We start from the raw sequence: 24009 nt of genomic DNA, 5'->3' as shown, positions 1-24009 counted from the left end.
TTCTTTTTTTAAGGATTTCTGCCCGTGTACTTTTATTCAGTCATGTGGCAGTGCAGTGATTTTCACCTTAGGTTCTTCTCTGGTTTCACTCACCTGTGTGAACAGACTTTGCTCTCGCAGATCACAGCCTCTTTTCCAGGATTTTCTTCTAGTGATATAGATACTGGGTTCATTCCTAAACGGGCAGAGGGTGAATCATATGAAAAACAAAAATTATGCAAAATCACAGGGTTATGAATAAAGTGCCTAAATGTACACCTGTTCCCAATCACACCAGTCTCCCAAACGAGAAATATGACAGAAATACTCTTTTCTTCCTAGAAATATGCTCTCTGCCTGCAGGTGGCTCCAAATGATAATGCAAAGAGCAAAGGCTGCTGCCGACCTTGGTATCCAAACCACATTAACAAATACACAATTTCAGCTTTGAGTAACTTTCTTCTCTGTGCATCTCAGGTAATGGGATTGACACAGAATTACTGCTTTAATCCGGGCAGCTGTAGGAAGAAAGAGTTTATCACTGTTGTGGCACCCCTAGATGATCAGGATAATCATCAATTTAATCATTTTTTTGGAGGAGAGGAATGATGCAAACAGAAAGATGAGAGGAAAAAGAAAAATAAGCACAAAAGATAAAAATAAGCACAGGCTTTTTTAAGGAAAGAAATACAATATTTCAGAAAATTACAAAGTTTAAGTAAAGATAAAAAGAATGGAAAACCCTTAATGAAATAACTATTCCCATTATCCATCTCAGCGTTTAAACCAAATAATGAATTCTTGGTATTATTCTTGTACAGCTTCTTCTCTGGAATGGAATGAGCCAAAGGGATAAAAATGCTTTCTCCTTGTTTATCACAAGGAGATAGGAAAGCTGTACAGTATTGTTTTTGTTAATTGAAAGTAATTGAAAGCAATAATCTTAAATGACAAACCAGATCTTACTGTGTGGTTGCAATGAATCTCACTCTTTTCCATTATTCTACTACATAAAACAGCAAAGACTCTATCTCCACTACCCTCGCTTCATATGGACACATTTTGTTTTCACTTATTACTTTTTCGTTTATACTGTTGTAATATAAACAAGAGTTGAGCTCTGCAACCTCTACAGCACGATGAAATAGAATTGCTTTGTTCTCTTCTGAAGAGTAGGGAAACGTAGTTCAGACTCATTATATCCCACTATCAGCTCTTGTCCACGCAAGCCTTCAAAATGGAAAGGCTGATGTTAGCATACTACAAAATCACAGGTGGAGGAAGAGAAGATATGCTAACTTAAGAAAATAAAAAATGTAAATAATAAATTTGTTGAACTGATTTGCAAAAAACTGAAAAAGAAGCCAAGGTAATCATCTTATGGACTACAACAACTGCTCCTGTACTTGCAAGCATTTTGAAACAGACAAACACTAGCATCATGCTTTTTGCAAAAGAGAAATGTTTCTACTCTGTGGGCGTCCTTAGCTATTATAACTTTTAAAAACCTTAGCTACTATAACTTTTTTACGTACATCATAAACAAAGAACGTACATAAAAATTCTTAAGACAGAGTCTCAGGACTTTACAATCCTTGATCAGCTAGGGTACCACATTTCTATTGCACAGTACACATTTTAAAGGGATGTTTAGGTCGGTTTAACATTGTTAATTGCAGTTTTATTCTATCTTAAGGGAAAAAAAAAAAAAAAGGAATATTGCCAGTTCCTAAAATGTAAAAGCTGTCATTCTCCATGGTCATTTAGTTGATAATAAAATTCACAGATGTGCTCATAGTATTAATATTAAAAAAATCTTGTCTTTATAGTTCCTATTTTCAGTCAATGAGAAAAATTAGAGATCTATTATTTCAATACAGTGAAATACAAACTATTCATGTATATTCTTTCATCAGCGTATGCACATAAATCCCATTAATTTTATTGGCAGTAACACATGACTATTGAAGGGAGAATAAATTCCATAAAGTGTAATTGGTTGCTCAGTTTTGTTAGCATCTTTCAACTCTCATATTTCAAAAGGACTTCACAACACTCTTTTTTTTTTTTCCCTCTGTGCTGTGGGAAACCAATTCACAGCTTGCCAGAGTAATGCTGATTGTTAGCTAAAATGGAAAGAGAGAAATTAGCCTTTTACAGGAATGTATTCTCAGCAAATTTCTATTATTTGGATTATTTTCATGTAAGTCAAGAACAAGCCCAATGGGCTTTGCAGTGGTGAGCAGATTGTGCCCCTGGATAGAGGAAGACAGTAAGATTCCTCTCAGTCAAGCAGTACAGCTTCTGGAAATATCAGCACTTGCTCCTACCCTCTTTTAAGTCACTGGGAGTCTAACCATTGAAGCAAGATTGAGTTGAGATATAAGAAACTATTCTTCTCCATGGATGCTCATTTAAAATTATGCTGGTCTTCTCTAAGTGAGCCCTGCTGTAGCAGGGATCATTGTAATCTTCACATCAGAAAGAATAAGAGATGGTGTTAATGGACACATGCAAAGCACAAGCAAATAAGATTTGACAAAATACAGGAATGCAGTTTCTTAAAATTACAGATCCACTCCCTCCACTAAAGTAGAAAACATCCCCAGAGAAAAGAAGCACAAGCTCTTCCTCTCCCTTTGCAGTCTCTCACCCCTTTCCTCAGAAAGCAGAGGAGTATCCGGAGCTTCTGGGTTATGATGAAAAGCAACTAATACTGTTGGCACGGCAGAGGCCATACCCAAGCCCTGAAGCATTTTGTCCTTGCCCAGCGCCCCAGTCCGACTGTCCTCATGAACTCCAAGGATGGCAAAAGTTTTATAGGAATGGGAAACATGAAGCGGGCAGAAAGAATAGACTGAAAGAATAGATGAAGTCTTTACCTTAATCTAACAGCACTAAGAGCAAGATATCCTTTAAGGATGCTGCGTAATGTGGAGATGCAGAACCTGCCCCACTTTGCTGCGGGCACTTACAGAGGCACCGAACCAGGAGCACAGTTGCCTCAGGCTCTCTCTGCTGGAGAGAAACACCTCCAGACAACAAAGCTGATGGGATCACTGTCACCGCCTGTTCTCATGCTGCCAAAAGCACAGCTGGTAGCAGAGAAACCAGCAGAGAACGTGGATGGTGACAGTGTCCTCACGGGGCAGCAGGAAGAAGGCAGCTACCCAGACCAATGGTGCTACCTGACCAGCTGGGAGCAACTGAGATTTCCTATTACAGGAACAGGGCAAGAGCTGCAATAAAGGTATAGCTAAATGCTCTTGACTTGTTTTTTCACCTCCTTTCACCACCTCCTTCACCCACTCCTCAACACCAGAAACGTTCACATCACCATGCCCAGACCCAGGCTCACACTGGATAAGGACAGGACAGATGTGGTTCTGCCTGTGTCAGAGAAACAGAGCTGGAAGAAATGAGCCGCAGATGCTAAATTAGCAACGAGCTATTGACAGGCTGAAGGGAGCGGTGACAAAAGCGGGAATGATTAACATGAGGCTTCCAAGGAAAGAGTCAACTGGGTGAATTAAGTTGATCTGCCACAGAATGATTTAAGGAGCAGATATAACAACAACTCATATATCTGAAGGGATAAAAGAAGGAATAAAAATTTATTACAAACAAATAAATCATGAGTTTAGACTGCAGGTGAGAGGGAAAAAAAAAACTCAGAATAAATATTAGAACAGTTTCCTACTGATTTATCTGCTGAGTCCTACCTGCCAGTTCATATATGCTCCCATCACAGTGCTACCTTATGAGCTATCCTCCAGAATAGCCTTTCCAAGCAAATGAGAGCCGTTATCACACTCTCAAACATTAACAAATAACATGGATTGCAAACAGTCTATGAAGATGAAAAATAACAGTGCTCTTACAAAGAGGCCCCAGATCATCCTACTGGCCAGAATGATTGGTATCTAGGCTCATTATACAAAGAGTAAAATGATTCTCTGCTCTTGCCTACTGGCAACACGACAAGCTGTAAATGCCAACCAAGTTTCTGTTAGAGCACATGGGAGATGCGATCAATCACCTTCGGATGGAAAAGTGATCTACAGACTTGATCAATCACTTCTGAGTGGAAATGGTTCTCACTTTCACATGAGGCAAGTTAAGTGACTGTGAAATCTCCAGCAATGACATGAAGTAAAATGTAGGATTTAAAGGTGAATTTCATTCCGGCACCAACTATGGCAAGAGACTGAACTGCCATTAAATCTCAGTGAGAGATGGGTGTCTGGACTGTTGTTTATGTCTGTGAAAACTTCTTCCTGGCTCTCTGAAGTATGTCAGCGCAGACATTATTGTAGTCTAAAAAGTACTTATGGATTTGTGCTAAGTGAACAACGTGATACTAGCTAGGAAAAAAAAAAAGAAGAAAATAAAAGAAAATAAAGAAAATAAATGATCAGAATGAAACATTCTAAAGGCCCACCAGATGTGAAGCTCTGAAAAAGGATAAATGGTGATAGCTTAGACAAGTTTAGATATTGTATTCACAAGCAAGAGGTATGAGGAGAAAGGAAGTGAGATGGAAACGAATTTGATTTCTAGGAATAATGAGTTCTGAAGCAACTTTGTAGTCTGAATGCTTTCAGAGTAGGCTGGCTATGAAAATGTACAACAAAAATCTGGGTTGAAATGCCTTCTACTTTGAATTGAAACGAATCAACAATAGCTTTTTAAAGTATGTAGAGAGAAGAGGGGGAAATGGCTTGTGAAAATAAGCCAATATGGAATCCAAAAGAGACTAGATTTGTGTTTGGGATCTGAAAGAAACACAAACTTGCCAAATTTGCAGGTATGACAGACCTATTCCAATTCACCATGAAAAAGAAATCAGCTGGTTAGACTTAATTTTATAGAGAATGAACAACGCTTGGACAGTTGGAGGGGAGAACAAATTTAACATACAGAAAGGAGAGTGTAGTTACGGTCCATCAGAAGCAGACCCATAATGGACTTCTAATAAGGGATAAAAATCCAATCATTAATTCTCATGTTGTGCTCTGGCTGCTGAAATTATGGGAATATATATTATTAATGTTTAAGGCATACAGGCTGAGTAGAAGTTAGACCTCAGGGAAATGGTAAATACCATTCAACCACATAAAAACTTGGCATTAATAATGACTTTTGTGGAATACAAACCCGTTCCACAGTTCAATGCTAACAGCAGTGTTAGAAAAAAAAATCCAACAACCAAAAAAACTACCCTCCAGTATCACAAGGCTTTCTGTAATGCTTTCCATTGGGACTCTACTTCCCCATGAGAGAATAAAAAGAGTTTTGATGAATCCAGAAAAAAACAAATATCTCCAAATATTTGCATGTATATTGTACATAACACTGCAAATATTAAACTGAGTTAGATCTGGTCCTTATTTTAATTATACTAATTCATGTTAAAGACTCTTTGCCATAGTCCCGCAGCTCCAGGAAGAAGATCTTTAAAACTGAAAAGTCTCTAAACAGCCCAGACGATGGCTACTCCTTCATCTTCACAGCAAATTCCTCCACCTTCACAGCAATTACACTCCATTCTTGCTGCAGGACTTCTACTCTCTTTGTGACCTCAGGAGTAGAATAGTCAGGAGATTTCCACATCTATCAATTCATCATCTCTTCCTTGAGTACTCACTTTATGACTGCATGTGGGGAGTCACTGTCTTCTCTCTACCTGCCTCTACAACACACTAGGGATCGACCTAGTGCTATTACAGCCTGGACTTCTTTACATGAAATAGCAGAATTTATCGCCTATGTTGGCAGGGATACATAACATCCAGTATTTTGGTAGGTAAACGAGCTTATAAAGTTGACACTAATAATGAAAGAGGAGAAAAGGATACTATTTACCAACCTTCTGCCTGAATGATCATAATATTTTGCTCCAGATCAATCGAGGGATTTATAAGGCACAACCTTGGCTCCTGCTTCTGGGTCATGCAAACTCCATTTTGATTTACAACCATCCAGTTACGATCATATAGCAATCCTTGGTTTCCTACTGGCCATTCTGCAACCTAGGAAAGCATCAGGAGGAAATGAAGAGGTTTAGAGAATGTTAGTTGCATTAATTGGTTCAGGCTAGAAAGAAAAATGTGTGCAATCAGGAAAATGTGTGCAAGCCAATGTCAGCCTTTATAATAGAAACCTTAATTATAAATCAAAGATAAAGATCTGACTGCGAGAAGCTGACTAAACAAAATTGAGTTACTGTAATTTGTGTATTATCCTACAATTAGATATTACATTTAACAGATTTATACAATACAGTAAATAATCTATGAAATACTCTGAAAATTGTTCTCAGTATTATTCTCGGTCATTTTTAGGGCCCCTTCCCTCAACAATTTAATTTTAATTTACAAAGCAAAAATACTTCAAAATAAATGTATGAATTAAGCTAAACAAACAAATGAGGAACAAAAAACAAGGTCACTTTGAAATTCCTTATTTTGAGAAAACACATTTTTTTCTTAAAACTGGAACCACTTTACCAATGAATCAAATTGAGAAAACTTCCACCATTAAGCTTTCCATTTTAATGGACGGTGTAATATTTTTTTAGGATTCCCTTACAACAGAAACTTTTGTCTTCTTTGCTACCTGTTTTTCCATTACTTCTCTAATGCTCTTTATATCCAACAGTCTATATGACCATATTGTCATTACTTTCATGTACATTTTTCTGGTGAAAAGAACAGCTGTTACTGATGCTACACAGATGGTAATCTTGAAATACAAAAAGAGAACCATTTTATTAATGCCTTTGGATGATATTAATAACTGCTTTCTCCTTTAGAATGACAAAATACTATTCTTTTAACAGAAAGACGGGCATGTAATCACAGTGCATGTATGCTTTCTAGTCACAGTTGAATAAGGAGAAGACTTAGCTACAGCTGGACTGTGATGAATCCTTGTAAAAGTTTATTATGACACTTAATGCAGCTCTTGCGAGTTAGCTAGGAAGACTTTTAGATAAAATATTAAGAAAAAAATGGGTCAAGCACAGCCTGACAATCTGAAGAAATGCATAACTTGAAGCACTGTAGTGAACCTAAGTAGAATAATGTTGTTCATCAAGGAGTTACTGACTGCTTGTGTGTCTTTGCTGGAAAGGGAAGCAGAATGTTCTTATGTGCATATACTTGCTTGACATGATGAACTGACTTGTTTTCTTCTAAGAAATACCTGTAAGAGCTCTAATGCCAACCGTGGACAGTATCAGTGCAGCATGCCATGTCCTCATCAAGAGGTCTGTCTGGTGCTGTATTATCTCTGCATTCCCAGCATCGGAAGGCATGTAAGATTTAAAAGCCAACTTCCTATTCTACTCTTAGCTTTGAACATTCTGATTAAACCTCATATTATACTTGAGAGTCAAGAAGACATTCTTTCTTACTGAGATCCAGAAAGAGCCAGCACCTACCTGGTGCACAACAAGCACAAGTTAGATTATTTTAAAATGACAATTCTGTTTTGCATGTGCTCTATCCGAAACCTCATAGAACCTGCAAATTCCCGATCCTATGAACTTCCCCAGAATTTGCAAGAGTCCTCAGCAGTAGTTGGGACTGACTGCCTAACTAGAGGAACCAAGGGCAGGCAGTCAAAATGCTCTGAAAATAAAATTCTAAAGAATTGAAGTTGGACATAAAAATATAGATACAGCCCAAACTACTAATCTCTTCTATATATTTTGGCCACAAGGCTATCAACTCTGTGGAATACACAACATACAGGGGAAAATTTTGAAGAAATGCATTTGTCAATCTATTTGATTTATAATATTTTGAGCAGTTTTTGATGTGAGCTTAGGTAAAAACTGCCAGTCAAAAGTGCTGCAGTACCATCTGCAACGAAGTTATATGGATGCCTCAAATGGTAAGCACCTAAAGGATGTCAACCTTTGCCCTGCCTTTTCCCTAGGAGAAGACTCACAGCGCAAAGGCTGAGCTGTGGTACTGTGGCAGTTGAAGGACAGACTTTGACCCTTTCCAGAAAGTGTCTTTTCAACAGGCCAGCATTTTTCAGTTATCCTGTATAACTACGTTGGAGAATGTGTTTTATCAGCCGGTGATCATCTGAGAGCTGCAAGAGTTACTTACCAAAGAGTTTCCTTCCAAAACAGAAGATCACAAATCAGTAATACATCTTTTCATGGATCTACCAGAAGATCTTCACAGCATTTACAAGACATAAAGTGCAGAATAAACTAAAAGAGCAGAAAAATACTAAAAGATCCCTGAAGGCAGTGTATTTTAGCTATCAATTATATCATTCGATTCTTACAGTTCCACTTCAGGACAGCAGTCTTATTTGGGAAAACATTTAAGTTGTGCTTACCTTTCATTGAAGGGAATTGGTTTTATTAATAAAACAAAACTATCTATATTCAACCAGAGAGTTAGATAGCTGTTATATTGTGAAAAGGATCTGGTGTAAAACCCATCTGAGCAGGTAACATATTTAGAAATAAACGGCCCCTTCCAATCGAAACGTCTTGATAGGTTTAAAACAAAGGCAAGGGACTCCAACCTCCACTCTGAGAGACAGCAAAGAACTACAGGTCCTCAGACCATTTCTTCCCTTCCTCTGGGTATTTGCCTTTATAACAAGAATGAAACATAAACATGCCCAGCAGTGAGTCCCATGCCTTTCATGGATGTGGCTGGTACCCTACTTCCCTCTCTGTTTGAATTTTCAGTATCTCTTATGTCGTTAGGACCTCAATATATAGAATCATGACGAAATGACTGCGTACTCTGCCCTGAGTAGAGAGTTCTAAACTGTTGTGCAAGAGCCCGAGTTGTTTTGATGCTAATAAGATACTGGAGATGGAGATAAGTGTGGAAAATAGAATTTCTGTTCTCCTTCGTATTTAGGCTTGTGGCCTAGGAGGACCCACTCCCATCCTTATTTCTAAGAGGCTGAAGAGATTGTTGAATAATTGCGAGCTTCAAATGAATTCTGCCTGGAATGCTCTGCTGGAATTCACTACCTTTCGTCTGAAACACGAGTGGTTCATTTCAGCTGGCCTTGGGTGTCTGCCCAGAGGAGGCAGATGTGGCACAGGCTGGCCCACGTCTTGGTGGCCCAGCAGCAAAAGGAAAGGCAGGGCACACCAGGGCATCCCAGATGGCACCACATATCTATGTTCAAGCAACTGATTAATTGAAGCAACCCAACTAGTGAAGCCTACTGCAAATTAAGGAGGTTAGTTTACAACACGGTCAGTAACACCAACCGCAGCTTCTTCTAACTGGAAGAACATACAAAAAGCAAAGACACTATAAGTTTATCAACACATGCTAACACACACCTTCCATTCCTAGCATAGCAGGCAAACTAGCTGTACAAGGTGAGGTCTTCTCTGACTGTCATGACCAAGAACCATTCTACAGCACAATCGGTTCATGATATCGGCCCATCTTCTTTAATTCATTTCTTTTTCTTGTAATATGAAAAAAAAATCTGTTGCAAAAATGTCTTTTTTTGTTATTTCAGAATTTTCTTTAAATTTTTTTTGACTGCTTTTTTTTCCCCATAGTTTACAGTAACATCACCATGAAGGCTAAAACAATTTTGGAAGAAAATTACTGCACAGGCTTTAGATTGTTCAAAATTAAAAATGTTAGTGGTCTCATATATCATTTATCCACCGATTATTAAAATTTGGATCGTATTTTAAAGTGAAAGCTAATTTGTCTTGTGTGTCAAAATGCAATTTTTATACTTTGAAATCTACTGCAAGAATAATAAGGTTATGAATGTTTAAAGTCCTAACCTTTTTTACCGGGCTCCCTGCATTATGTAATTATGCAAAATTCATGGACATGAGAGATGCTCATGTTTAAAAATGCATGCTTAAAACAAGTTTTTATGTTGCAAAAGAATAAAAAATGGTCAGCGATAAAGGTTATTCCTCTTTGATGCTTCTCTCCCTTAAATAACTGCAGGGAAATCAAATGAGAAGGTCCAAAAAAGTTCAGTTGGAATATTTAGTCCTCTCCCTCTTGTGCAGTATGTAAAAACTTACGGAGCACCACTGAATAGAAGATGGGCCCATTTCCAGGAACATTTTATAAAGCACACACACTGTAGAAGCTAACCAACCTGCAGTAAGCTGAAGATCTTCATGCAAAGCTTCATCCACCCAGCTGCCAAAGCACTCTGCACTCTCCTTGTCTCTGGAGGTCAAGCACCTCCCATACTAAAGCACTTTTAGAAGAGCAGAGAAATCAGAGGCGTTTAGACGAGGAGAAGATTATGTGACTCTAAAGAGGAGATTAAACAGCTGTGAGTTTGTGTTGATATCCTCACTAAGTTTATCTATCTGTTGCTAACGTTATGCATCCTGTGACCCACAGATCAGCAGACAGACTTTACTGTCAGTAGGTTGGGTCCTGCACACACAGTTAGATGGAATTTTCCACGACATATACTCTTTCAGACAAACGCAAGTGTTCACATACTTCCCAATGAAATCTACTTACTATACACCCTAAAAGCCTGACCTACCATATCAGCTGCAGGTCTCCCCTTGAACTTACCAGTCTATGAGATTCTGATCTCAAGTATTCAAGCATAGGCAGAATGGATTTACTGCACCCTATATCTAAATATTTTCCATCTTTTCACATCAACTAGCATAGAGCTATCTTAAAACAGATAAAAATGGAGATCAAAATTTTAATGGCAGAAAATATTTTTATAACCTTTCACAACTACTGTGTGTTTTAAGGGTATTTTAGATTTGAAATCTTTGCTGAATCAATCTAGTTGAAGACTAAGAGAACTACAAGCTATGTGATTACTTTTATGAGTTATGAGTTTATGAAAGTAAGGGAATAATACTATCACGTTAACCTGAAGTCTGTATGACACACACCATTATGAGACTAGCAAAACAGTGTTTTCCTAGATGATTAAGTTTTCTCATGATAGAGTCTAGACAGGATAGAATAATCAGTACTTGGAAAGGCAAAATGACTTTCAAGATTTGAGACCATTTATTTGGGGAAAGTTTTCTCTAGTATGCTTTGCTTCCAACTGCAGGGAAGCTGACGCTGGATATTTTCCCCTTTCAAGATGACACAGGCTAAAGTTGCAGTAATGATATACAGCGTTGTGGATGGTGCTTCACTATGGAGTTAGAGATGATGCAGGTTCTGGCGGTGATGTCTTTCAATTCTACTCTTAATCTGCAGGAAGAGACCAAGCTACTGCATGACTTAGAATGAGATTAACTGACTTCTAAAAGATCTGGGCTGCCAAAAATATCTTTTCTGTTCTCTTTTGATTTGAAAAATAAAGAAATACAATATCTTATAAATTTCAACCTGTACTAGAAACAAGTGTGGAAAACTAATTTTAATGCTCATTACAAAATGTGAGCTAGGAGCTGTCATTTTTACATCTACAGGCAGAGAATTAGATTGACAGATCTCCCAAAGGCTGGTTATAAATATTTGGCAGCCAATAAATATGAATATAGTTATATGGTTATAAATATATCACCACTTAGCCTTTTGGAAACTGAAAACCGAGGAATGCCTGGTGGAGATCACAAAAGCAAATTGATTTTCTTCTGGAATTTTCTTGAATATTAAAAATCATGTAACATTCCAATACTGTTTTATCACTCCTTTCCCTACTTTCATTCACAACAGTATCACTGTCATGTCTTTTGCTGTCTCAGCTCTTCTGCTGATCCTGATTTCTTTTGTCCTGGTCTCTTCCCTCTGTTGGCTCCTCAAAACTCCTCCTGCAGAGGTACATTAAACAACTGGAAGGGTATACAATGAAACATGAAGCTTTTATTTCTCACTGTTTCCTTTCCCCTGTCACTGACAGTAATGTCACAGGTTTGAGACGCTAAAGCACAAGAGTCTGAAGATCATCTTGACCTCCTGCTTACTTCTTGACTTCATCTCCTAGACCACTCTCCTATACTGCACTCCTTATGCATTGAAAACATCCTTCTTCATCACATCTATTACACCAGCTCCGACCATTCCTTCATACACAGTGATATCTCTTCTACGAGCAAAGAGGAAATGCATGAAAAACAGTGTTTAAGAAGAGGAGGAGGAAAACAGAATGCTATTTATAATGAACTTCTAGTCCCACCCATGCCACATATGAAGGCTAGTATATTTTTAATTGTATGTTGTTTCTTTGGCAGTAGAGAGTTGGACAGTGCTTACCTTACTGAGTTCTGCTGCTCCTTCGTTACCGAAAAATACCAAATCAGAATACACCCAAATTTCAAAAATGATTCTAAACATGCAAAACTAAGTCTCATAATATGGTTGTGATTCTAACAATCATATTTTTAAAAGTAGTCATATCATCTAATATTAGCTGCCTAATTCAAGTTGCTCAAGATCCCTCTTAAAATCAACGGAAAGTGAAAGGAATAGTCAGGAATAATTTATCTTACCTACTGTAGACGCCTCTTTTATGGCAAGATAGCAGGTATCCATTGCTCACTGCTTTCAGACTAATACCTCACTTTGGAGGGATATGTTTAGGTAAAATGAACCCTGTGTTTAAGATCATGTTTAGCACAAGAAGTGTGCATAAGGAATGGGGATTTTCCTCCTCTGTATACAGGCACAGGTCTGTCTGTCAGGGAGTATCAGGTCTGCGTGAATTTATCATTTAAAGTAGTTTCTTCTCCCAGAGCTTGAAGAGAAGAAACCTGTCTCCATGTGTGGGGAAATGTAGGCTGTATCTTTCACGCTGAGGTACTCCTTACCTGCTCCTGGGCACCATCGCTTCAAAGACTTCCTAGCACTGACTGTTGTGGCATATATCTCATAAAACCAGTCATCAGGTTCTAAAAGTAGAATTTAAGCCCAAAGGGGCCTGAATACTGCTACAAGAGATTTCAGCAGCTTCTGTAGTGGTCTCCTGTAACACAGCTAATAATCTGCAACACTTAGATGGAGGTTAGAACATTCTCGCATTAAATATGGGATCACTTTGCTTTTCTAAACAATTGTGGAAGTTGCTTGTTCAGATTTCATTTGATGCTGAAGATTGTGAATTAAAGATATGGTAAACAACACCAAGTTTAAATATACAGACAGTTTGCTAGTCATTCAGTATTCTCTGCTTTAATTCTCCAGCCATTTTTCATATTAAGCAAAAAAAAAATCATGATCAAATCAGCTGAGAAGACATATATTAAATGCAGGTGATTTGTCACTGGACTTGACCCCAATTTGCAGTCAGATGTGAGACAGTGACCTACACCAGTAAGTTTTCACAGGGAAAGTTATACCGTTATTGACATTCATTAAATCACTGCCCAGTATGGTACTAAGTAGAGTCACAGCCTAGGTCAACGTGCAGACCATACACCTATTTTATCACGCATTATTTGCAAAAAAACCCTCACAGCTAAGGTGACGATATTATTAACTTGGCAAAAAAGCAATTAAAAGCTTCAAAGAGTGAACTTTCAAACAGTGCAGCACCACCTAAATGTCATATTTCTGTTGCAAATGTATTTTTAATGATAACATTTCTTTGTAATGTAAATCAGCCTCCTCTCAATTATAACATGTTAATCAAGTTATTTCTCAATTGCTGCCTACCCATCAATGCCTACAAGTCTATCACATGTCATTTTGTAAAAGCATACTAATTACTTGATTATATTTTAGCCAAGTTTTGCAAATCCAACCTTTTTTTTTTCAGGACTGCATATTACATGCAGATTTTTCTGTTTGAGGAGAGCAGAAACAATGTAACACATTTACATCCTGTAACTTTGAAAATCCTAAGCAATCCTAACTTAAAATCCTTCGAAGTCCCTTAGTGTGCCGGAACTTTGAGAAAAGGAGTGTTTTTCATCAGGAAAAATGCTACCCCCATACTGTTTCCAAATACCTGCACTTGGTATTCTCCGTTGCCAGGTCTGACAGGGGCCAGGAAAAAAAATAAACAAACAGAATTGTGGTGAATATTTAAGAATAATTTAAGTTGCATACCTCAAATGCAGAGCATGATTTGATTGGATACAGGTAAATATTGGTGACAGTAATGGGTTTGCCTCCTCTTCTGCATGTCGGTACTGCCATCTCAGAAACAGCTGCCCTTACGCTTTCCACCTCAGTCCCCTGTGGCTGCCACTTGACAGTCCTCACTGCTGCAGGTGAATTATCCCAGAGGTCTCTGTCTAACATGTGCATTCTTGGAGTCAATTTATTAGCGTTGTTGCTGGAGGAGTAGTCATCCTGAACTGGGGATTTGACAGACTCTGTTGTCAGATTTGTAACAGAGGACTGGAAGGGAACTGCAGTGTCTGACTTGGAGAATCTGGTGGCTATGATAAATTTCAGAAAAGTCTGTGCATCTTCAAAAGTAGACATGTACCCAAATGATATTCTCACAGAACCAGTGGGACGTCCATCAATCAGGTCTATATCATCTCCGCATAAGTGGCCTGCCTAATTCCAAACAGAAAGAAAAATAGGGAGCTATTAGTACAGGCTTTGCTCTATTTCCCCCTTGTTTTACATATTTCTCACCACTGTTACTTCTAGCCTGAAGAACTGCTTTCAAATCTATACAGTAAACCCCTGAATTTAAAGAGATGATGTAGAAAAAAAATCAAAACTGTCTCACTCAAGCTGGGAGGAAGATTGTTTTGAGATACTTGTCCTACTCTGCCCTAAGGCAAAAGAAACCACTCAAAAACTTATGGGAAGATTCAGAAAAAAAAAATCTGCATGTCCCAGAACCGACTGGCTGCAAGATCAGTCTCAAGGTCCAGTTTCAGTTCCATGAGATTTTAACTGGAATATTATGTTTAGACATGTTAGAATGCCAATTCTGGGTGAGCTTCCCCATTGGAACTGTCCCACTATATATCACCAGTGGATTACTCCCATCCTTTGTGACACAGTCCAGTGGCTCTACAGCTAAGAACCTGCCTGGGGTATTAGCAAAGTAGAGCCTTGAATCTAGGACTCTATGATCCAGAGTGATTTCCCTGGTCCTTGAGACATGTAGTCAATCAGTGCCACTGATCCAGTCAATATCGTTCTTTCCAGATGGACAGAACTACCTTTTCCCCTAATATTTCCATATTTGAAAAACACAAATTTCAACTTACGAAAAAGTTTTTGTTAAAAAATCCCTCAAATACCCCATTTTTTTCTTCACTAACTGGGTCAGAGAATGCTGCTACTCACCTGCAATGGGATAAGCTATTGACTCGCTCTGATGACCACCAAACACTAGCTCATCAACGAACACAAGACTTAGTCCTAAGTCAGCATCCTTATTCATGTAAATACATGGGCTGCTTTTTCTTTTTTCTTAAAATTTCATTTATTTATGTGCAACACAAAACCAGAAATGTGAATAGATTATTTACACAAGGGCTTTCTTAAGCAAGCAGTGTCACAGTTCAGTGAACACAACTCCCATTTATGCACAGAGAAAAAAAAATGTGTCAAAGCATGAAATACAGCATTGAATATTTTGATGTAGTGTGATGTAATTTTTACCCTTGACAACAGAGTAGAATCAACATTTACCAAATTGGGTTGCATCTCTTAATATACATGTAACCTTTCTGCTAGGTATTGATTGACTGACTAAGAAGAGAGGTTTCTGCTGTTCAAGTAAGTTAATTAGTTCCTGTCCAAAACCTAAGGAAACTAGCTGTATTTCTCCACGGATCCTTGAGGAAAGAAAGTCCTCACTCACAAGCAGTTTGAAACTGCTTACAGAACATGAAAACCTTCATTAGAGATAGAAGAATGCAGTCGACAACCTGGGAAGATGCAAAAAAACAAAGCATATGAGCAAATATCAGGAAAAAAAAAGGAGTGTTCCCTATGCAGTAGCGCTGTCAATAAGTCATTTACATCCTTCACAAAGGACCAGTGAGAATGTCCCACAATGACAACTGCTTGTCTGCACCACCTCATCAGACCTCTGCTGGCAGATGAAGTGTCTCTTTACAGGTTTGTGTTTGGTCTATAGGGCAGATACAGGCCTACAAAGGCTCACCTAGTCCTTTACAAAATCCTCTTCATAAGAGAAGATCCAAGAGTGGTGTTGCTGTTCATCTGGATTTTTTCTCCTTAACAGGAAGGAGCATTGCTCATCTGTTCTTAAACAGATTATGGAAGTCAGCTATGTACATGGAGCTTTCCATGTAAAATGAAAGCACTGTTTTGTCAAGGGAGATAATAGAGAACTCTCTCCCCATCTAAGGACTTATGCTATCAGTCTTGTATATTTATTTGCAAATTTATCTAAATGTCTCTATAAAATTGTAAGGAGACTGTAATATCTATAAGGTCATTATCATTTTGGATCTTTTGAAGAATATTGTTAATATAGTTTTGGGTTGTACTGTATTAATTTATTGTAATTCTAAGCTTTGACAAATACACAGATACGAGGCCTCCCCCACTTCACTGCACACATCCTTGAATGACAATTCATGGAAAACATTAGTCACCATGATGCAGTTAGAAAACAGTCTTCATGTTCTAAGAATCTAACAAACAAACCAGTAATCTAGCTAGACATGTTGTCTATCTGAACAATTTCCCAAGTTTACTTTGTTGCCAGAAATTCACAGCTTGTTCTTATGTATTGTTTCTTGTCCAATTTATGCATGCCTTTTAGACTATAATGCCCAAGAGGAATATCTCTGTTCTAGCTGAACATTATTGAGTACAATAAAATATACTTAAGGAACTACGTGAGTTGAATTGTCCAGGAACTTCTGTTCTGTAGGAAGTTTTCATTTTATGTACTTCTAAATCCTAACAAGAAGCTGTAAATTTCTGATGAAATAAAAAGAAACGGCACATGCTGTTTTGGGATCATCAGATCATTTTGTTTCAACATCTCATTTCAAAGAACTGAAGTTCATTTATTTCTTTAACATGGTACCTGAGTTGAAAGCTCAGAAAAAAACAGATCAAACTTGCATTCATTCTATCAGTTGCAGAGACTCAAAAGACCACGATATGCCTACTTTATCTTATAACTCCTTAGGTATTTTTGACACAGGGCCAGACCGTCTTCTCTCCTTCAACCATTCCAGTCATCAGCAAATTCAGAGTCCCTTGGGTCACTGAGTCTAGACCTTCTCCATGGGAAACACACCATGTAATCTCATTCAAAAACAAACCTGCAGGTTTCTTCGGATGTCCTCATTGCTTATACCTAAATGCATCTGGCAGGCTCCTGTGTTACAGAAGCAACCTGTGCGAAAATGTATGTTGTAGACACCGGCCATCTTGTCCACCTTCCCAATTCAGCAGCATATAAAGACACAGGAGAAGAAAGAGATAAATTATAAAATTGCTGTAAACAACACAGAATGTCTTAAAGGTACAAATAAATTTGAACTAAATTACCACTCTAAATTATTAATAGATTGATTGCAGCTGTTAGCATTCCAATAAACAGAGAATTTTTCAGCTTTGCTATTCAGCTAAAAGAATGATGGAAGCAGAAATAATTTATTTGGCACAAAAAGAGCACACTCCACTATACGTGCGCACACACACACACACACACATAGAGCAGGCCCTGATCTTGTTACTGCCAGTGTAGGTGCTTAATTTCAAACCCCTTAAGAGGTTCGTTCACATCACCAGGGCAAAGTACTGTTGTGCTATTCACTGTCTAGACAGGTCGATGACTGAAACTGCTTCTGCAGAGGGAGAAGAGGACTGGGTGTCTCTTTGGTTAGCTAAATGAAACCCTGTTCACCAAGGATCTGAAACTATAAGTCCTCACTATAGAAACATATAATATAGCTATAGAAACAGTGGGTTTGGGGACACAAGTGCTTGAAGAATCAGCCCCCTGGTAAGCAATAACACCTGACAGGGAAGGCACTAGGCTGGAATACCACATACAACCACCTGATCCGCCAACCACTTTCCTGGTGCTCTGATGGTTATATCATTTCTTTATCTCCCATGAAATAATGCAAGGGCATAAATGCAATAATGGATGACTAAATAATGAATACATTATTTGAGGGTAGGAAAAACACGTGCAAGGAGAGCAGAAGCACATATCTATATGTGCCTCAAGAAGAAATACCTATGCATGCACTGGGAGGCTGGCACTGCAGAAATGGAGACTGTCAGGGCTTCCTAGCACAGCTAAGAAACCATGGAAGTATGCTGAAGGGATCTGAAACTCTTTTTGCTGATTTCAAAAAGTAACAAGAGCAACTGAGCAGGTTAACTGAGAAAGTACAGCTTTACTTTTTTTTTTTTGACAATACATACTCATAACTGAGTTCCAGTCAGGACTGAAAAAAGGATGGTCAAATGATCAGAAACAGAGCGTGAAGCTTGGCACTTCCTCTCTGTGCCAAGATTTCCAGAACAACCTCAAACAAGTTTCATTAATTAATTCATTAATTCATTCTATTAATTCATTAATTCATTAATTAAGCTTTAGCTCCTCTGCTGCAAAATGGAGAAGTTTGAGCTCTAAGGAGAAACATCTTGCAGAGCGAGAGCAGGACTCCGACCCTCCGGCATCACCGGCCTCACCTGCTCCGCTTGACACCGGACGGCAGCTGACTATGAAGCACGTGCCACACGCTTGATAGAAATCTCAGCTTACAGCTCAGGGAATGGAAGGCATTGATCATTTCAAACCAACCACTTTCCTAACCATGTCCAGAAACTATGCAAGCATGTTTTACATGCTAAAGGTTTCACTGTGAACACACAATCCAGTTTTTCTACTGGCTTAATCTTTATTTTTTTTTTTAAACAAAACAAAAAAAACTTCATAAAATCTCTTTGTATAGGATACTGGCCAAACATACAGGCAGCAAAGACCTTCTGGATAATCTCAGCTGTATAATTCAGTCTATATTCTGTCTCCTCACTTGTGACCTTGACTGTGCGAGCTGCCAAGGCCCTTTGCTTTCACTGCTTCACCAAACCAAAAACCAAGCCCTTTGGCAGAACTTACTCCAGGCCCAAATAATTCAACCTCAGTAGTGTTCAACTCTGTTACAAGCAGTTCAAACAGGTAACCCACACAAAAATATGTCTATACATACAGAAAAAAACCCTACATCATTATGCAGTTATTATGTTCATGCTTAAATACACGCTGCCCCATTAATTCAGTTTAAAATGCTTCAGTTTTCTAATGGAAACACAAACAAAGTAACTTCATATATCCAGACTTGGAAAGCAGAGAGAAAGATCAGCCCCAAGCCTTACACATGTTTAATTCTTTGTAGAATATGCAGTGTTCAAACCACGTTTCTCAAATCTAAGTTATAGTGAAAGACATCTGTGGAGAAAGGCTGTTGTGGAGTTATTAACTTTGTTTTGTCAGAAGACTTCAATCCGGAGACACTGACATTTTCTTGACTTATTTATTTCGATGAAAAAGGCTGTCATCCTGACATAACATAGTTTGTCATGGCACCAGTGACTTGTAGGTGGATCCATCACTCTGTTAACGATGACAAGCAAGGCAAAAATCATGACAGTTATTTCACTGCTGAATTTGTTCAGTGTTTGGCCTCCTTTGCTCAGTATATAAAAAAGCTTTAAAATATATAATCTTTTTTAAATAGTACTTTTCAAAAAAGCATTCCTGGGGCAGCTTTGATTTTCAAAGTGCACGTAGTATAAACAAGTTTCCATGATCCAGTTTCAAGGAACTGCTAACAACCAATTTTTAATTGTTTTCGTTTTGTCAAATGTATCAATATTCTTCTTTAATGACAGCCCTGGACTTTCATTCCAGCCTTTCACTTCACAAGCGAAACAAGTGATTGGGCCCAACAGCCTCTCCAGTAATATTTTTAACTGTTATATATTAGCCTGTACAGTAGATCAAGATTATTGATATATATGTTAGGAGTGTGGGGGTGTGCATAAACATATATGCTCTTTCTATATATACACATATACACACACACACTCCTAGAAACTATTGATATAGAAGGATGCCTGAACATTATTTAATAACTTTACTTAATAGACATAACTTTTAGTATAAACTGAGCTCTGCTGCCATCAATGTGAAGCTTAAACACATACAGGCATTCTGCAGATCTTGGCACACTTTTCCTTGTAAACTATGAACTATGAAACCACGGAAAGAACCATCAACACAGCACTGCCCCGTTCCTGTCCTTTGAATGCGTATTTGACTTTCAACTGGACACTTGGCTTTCAACTGGCTTCTCAGTCTTGCTGAATTTCAACCTGGAAATACTCCCCTTGGAATATTCCTTAATTCCTTCCCCCTTCCCTTGGGAAGTTAATTTAAACTCTCTCTACAGTGTTACCGCATAGCAAAACAAATCGAACATAAAACACCTGTTGCAGTTACTCTACTGAAGAAAAGCTTACTTAAATGAGACACATCTTTAAAATAGCAATAAGGAGCAATAATGGGAACAAAGCACCAGGTTATGAAATACAGAACGCTGTTTGCAGCTCTGTGTGCAACAAGGGCAGGTGACTTGAAAGACGGGAACAGGTTGATCCCTGAAGACACAGAAGCATGAATGGGACTACTGGGGTTGGACTAGATGACCTCTAGAGGTCCCTTCCAACCTCAACCATCCTGGGATCCTGTGACACAGCACTGTGTACTCAGAGCATGAGCTTTGGCAATTCCCTGGGTCCGGTACTTGGGACATTGTGCCTTGGCCTTTCTGAGCTGGAAAATTAAACTGTAAAACACATTCAGAAATCTTACAGCATTTTTACTGATTCAGTCAGTGAGAACATGGCAGATACACTATCAAGACATCCTGGAGTCCCTTTTTTCCCTTGGAGCCCCTTGGCATTCATCCTTTTTTTCTGAAGCTGTTCACTGTGGGCCAAGGCCCTGCAGGCTGCTTCCCAACCCAACACTTTTCGCTTGATTTTTGACAGGCAAAAGGTGCTTTTCGCACTTCAGGCTAGGGACTTTGTGTTCAATAAGTACTGCACATTTTAATGCGCTGCCCTACAGTAGTTCTTCTTCAGTGGCTAAAATTTCAGTTCATACTTAAAGCTGGACAGCTCCAAAAAGTAATGCAATTCCAATGTGCTCTGAATCCTTGGGCTTTGTCACACAGCTGCACTCACAACCTTTCTGCCTTTGCTAAATGACTTGCTCCCACTATCCATTCCAGACCTCTGTGGTGCTCAGAAGCAAGTGTACATTTTTCTCTTGCTTCTAGGTCCCACTGAAGTAGGTCTGAGAAGGATGCTCTTACTTTAGGTAGATACACACTAAGTGATAGTAGACACTTAGCACATAGTTCTGCATTATTTCTAACAAACTAAGTTTACTACTAATAAACTAAGTGAAAATTTCACTAAGAACAATGGATTGTTTAGGAATCCCTCAGAAGTCATTCCTATAGGATCCAATTCTGTAGCTCGTATTCAAGTAAGGAGTTCTTATTTGCGCAGATTATTTTACTGAACATCACAATAATTACTCATGTGAGTAAAGGCTTCCCTTTTTATACGAGATCATGAATTTTCCTGAAAAAAAACCAAAATCATATTAGTCAGTACTGAAAAGTGTTGTCTGCAAGGAGCTGCGATTTGGACTTTCGACTCTCCTTTCTACAATGTCCAAAATTCAGAGTAATCTGTCTGATATATTTGTTCATTACAGTAACTCCACTGCACTCCACTGGTTGCTGGTTATAAGGCAGGCTCCATGACACTGCTCTCCACATCAGCTGCTACATTAATTCACTGATTCATGGCATGGAATTGGAGAAGAAGCTAGCTAGCTCTTTTTGTCATCCAACATCTGATTGTGAAATGTTGTTGCTGACGCAAACGCATACTTAATCTTGTTTAATGCAGTTAATAAGAAAGTCAGAAGAAAAGAAATACATCAGCGCTTTTTTCCAAATCGTTTAGAAGATGGAGAATGCACGTTAGCTGTGTTACTATATCATTAAACAGGTATAACTGCATGACTTCCTGCAAAAGAGTCATTTTTTTTCCCCATCACAAAGACCTTCTACCTGGGCACACAGCATCATTCCTACTGATCTGATGGAGCCTCTACCACCTATTTTGTCTCTAGTTGTTTACAACAGTTCAATTTAATTGCAGAGTGGATGCAAATATCTATTTCAGTATACAGCCATTCATCACTCACTCTGACCAGAAATCCTTTGGTAGAAGCAATGAAACATTAGATGGAGACAATGAAATTGTCAGATTGTGTGTCCTGATAGTGGAAATGTTAACTTATCAGGCACTTTGTATTTGATGTGATAATTTTCTCTTCTGGTTACAACAACAGTCAAACAGCAGTAAGATTGTGTGGGAGAGCAGCAGGCAGTAAAACTCTGCGTGAATCAGGATATGAGGATTGTCGTTCTGCAGGATTTCTTGCTTCCAAGATGCCATATAGCTGTAAGGGCTCCATGTGCAAAGCAGTAGCAAGAATTTTATACTTCTGTGACTCAGAACCTAATAGATACTTTGGGTACAAGGTGCTTATAAGGAAGAAATATAACACATATAATGATTCTAAATGCATGACCTCACATTTTTTCAACTATATTTTTCTTCCCTGTAGTGCCTGCATTGAATTCAGGCACAGACTTACTTGGAAGGTGTGCAAACTTCATGAGTCCAAGATCCAGCTAGGAGAATCTGAACAATCTGATAAGCTAAACGCCTTGGCTTTCTCTGATTTGGCATCTCCACGGTCACAGGTCAATGCACCACCAAATATCTCTCTGTCCATCTCCCAGCTCTCAGTTTGTTCTTTTTTAAAAAAAACTACTTCGGTGCCAATGAAAACCTGGGCTGATAAAATGCAGCAAGCAAAGGATGGACTCTAGGAAGAAAAGCAAAGTAACCCAAAGCAACCCGCAGAGACGGATTCGTCACTGACTTAAACACAGCTTTCCCTTGTGAGCAGTGTAAAAAAGTCTGTATCTCTACATGTCATTCCACACCCCTAGCTAGCTTGTATGCTAAAGGCTTGGGGCAGGTTATGACTAGCCAGGTAACTGTAGGTCAGAGCTAAACAGCACAAAAGATTAAGCTATAACTAACATCAAGAAGACATACTGCATGTAAAATTAATCTGTTGCATAAAGAATGTAGTCCACTACTACAGTAGTAGTCCTTCTGCAAGGAGCAATGGTGAGAAAAAATGTGCAATGTTCTAGGAACATAGATTTAATTCATGGCTCAGCCAAAACCTTTTCTACCTTTTCCTCCTTCTCTTAAGTCACTTACATCATCCTTTTGCCTGCATTTATCTCCTGAAAGTAGGGATAATAAATCTTTCTTATCCCACAGCGATATTGGATTAGAATCCCAAGATAGGCTTCTGAGTTTTGAAATATTACTTAAAGTATGGCCATAGAGAAGGTGGAGCCAAAATCTCCTCATCTTCAAAGGATTTGAATGGTGGACTAAAATTGCTCACTGCAGGCATTTGGAAACATCTGCTATGCTTTTGCTATGACACAGAAAAAGGAAATCCATCAGAGCCTGTCAAAAGTGCAGTCCTCTTGCTGCTACCATGGGGTTTCTTTTCATATTCCTCCCCTATGCAATGGAGTCTGTAGTTCAGAGCCACAGTTTGGCCCTGTATCTGAACAGAAAATATTCAGTCCCTCTCATTCATCTTAGATTCTTCCATCTGAACAACAACGAGCATCTTTTATCTCTCTTTGCAATTTCCTTAGCTACACACAAGAACACTCCAGAGAAGCAGCATAAGGTATCATCAGTCTAGGCTTTGGTGGAGCTCGACCAGCTCCCATGAGCAGTTTAATAGTAGGCATTTTCAAGCATGCCTTTTCCCATGCACCTTGGTCCTCCAGCAATGACATAATACAAAAAGCAACTCAACCTCAACTCTGCCACTACTTCCTCTGCAAGAAGAGAGCTGCATTATCTGCTAACTAGGTTTTGCATTCATCACATCGAGCCCCTCAAGCATAGCTTCTCCTTATTAACAACCAGCAGCTCTCTACATACTCTAATTGAA

General features: G+C 38.6%; 1 protein-coding gene across 1 annotated transcript in view; it reads right to left on the bottom strand.

Annotated features, from left to right (window-relative positions):
* MOCOS (molybdenum cofactor sulfurase) overlaps window positions 1-24009 on the bottom strand; it is a 209524-nt gene that overhangs the window by 18972 nt on the left and 166543 nt on the right. The window contains exons 7-10 of the mRNA XM_088525988.1: window positions 17168-17284; window positions 13998-14456; window positions 5849-6011; window positions 94-175 (exon numbers count right to left, since the gene is read on the bottom strand). Of these exons, the coding sequence (XP_088382114.1) occupies window positions 94-175; window positions 5849-6011; window positions 13998-14456; window positions 17168-17284 (821 nt within the window). The remainder of the gene's footprint in view (window positions 1-93; window positions 176-5848; window positions 6012-13997; window positions 14457-17167; window positions 17285-24009) is intronic.

This window comes from Tinamus guttatus, unplaced genomic scaffold (assembly GCF_059628265.1).
Source record: "Tinamus guttatus ecotype Peru unplaced genomic scaffold, ASM5962826v1 Tinamus_guttatus_pri_ptg000025l, whole genome shotgun sequence".
NCBI lineage: Eukaryota > Metazoa > Chordata > Aves > Tinamiformes > Tinamidae > Tinamus > Tinamus guttatus.
Note: the sequence above shows the minus strand (reverse complement) of the source record. Positions and strands in the feature narration are given on the sequence as shown.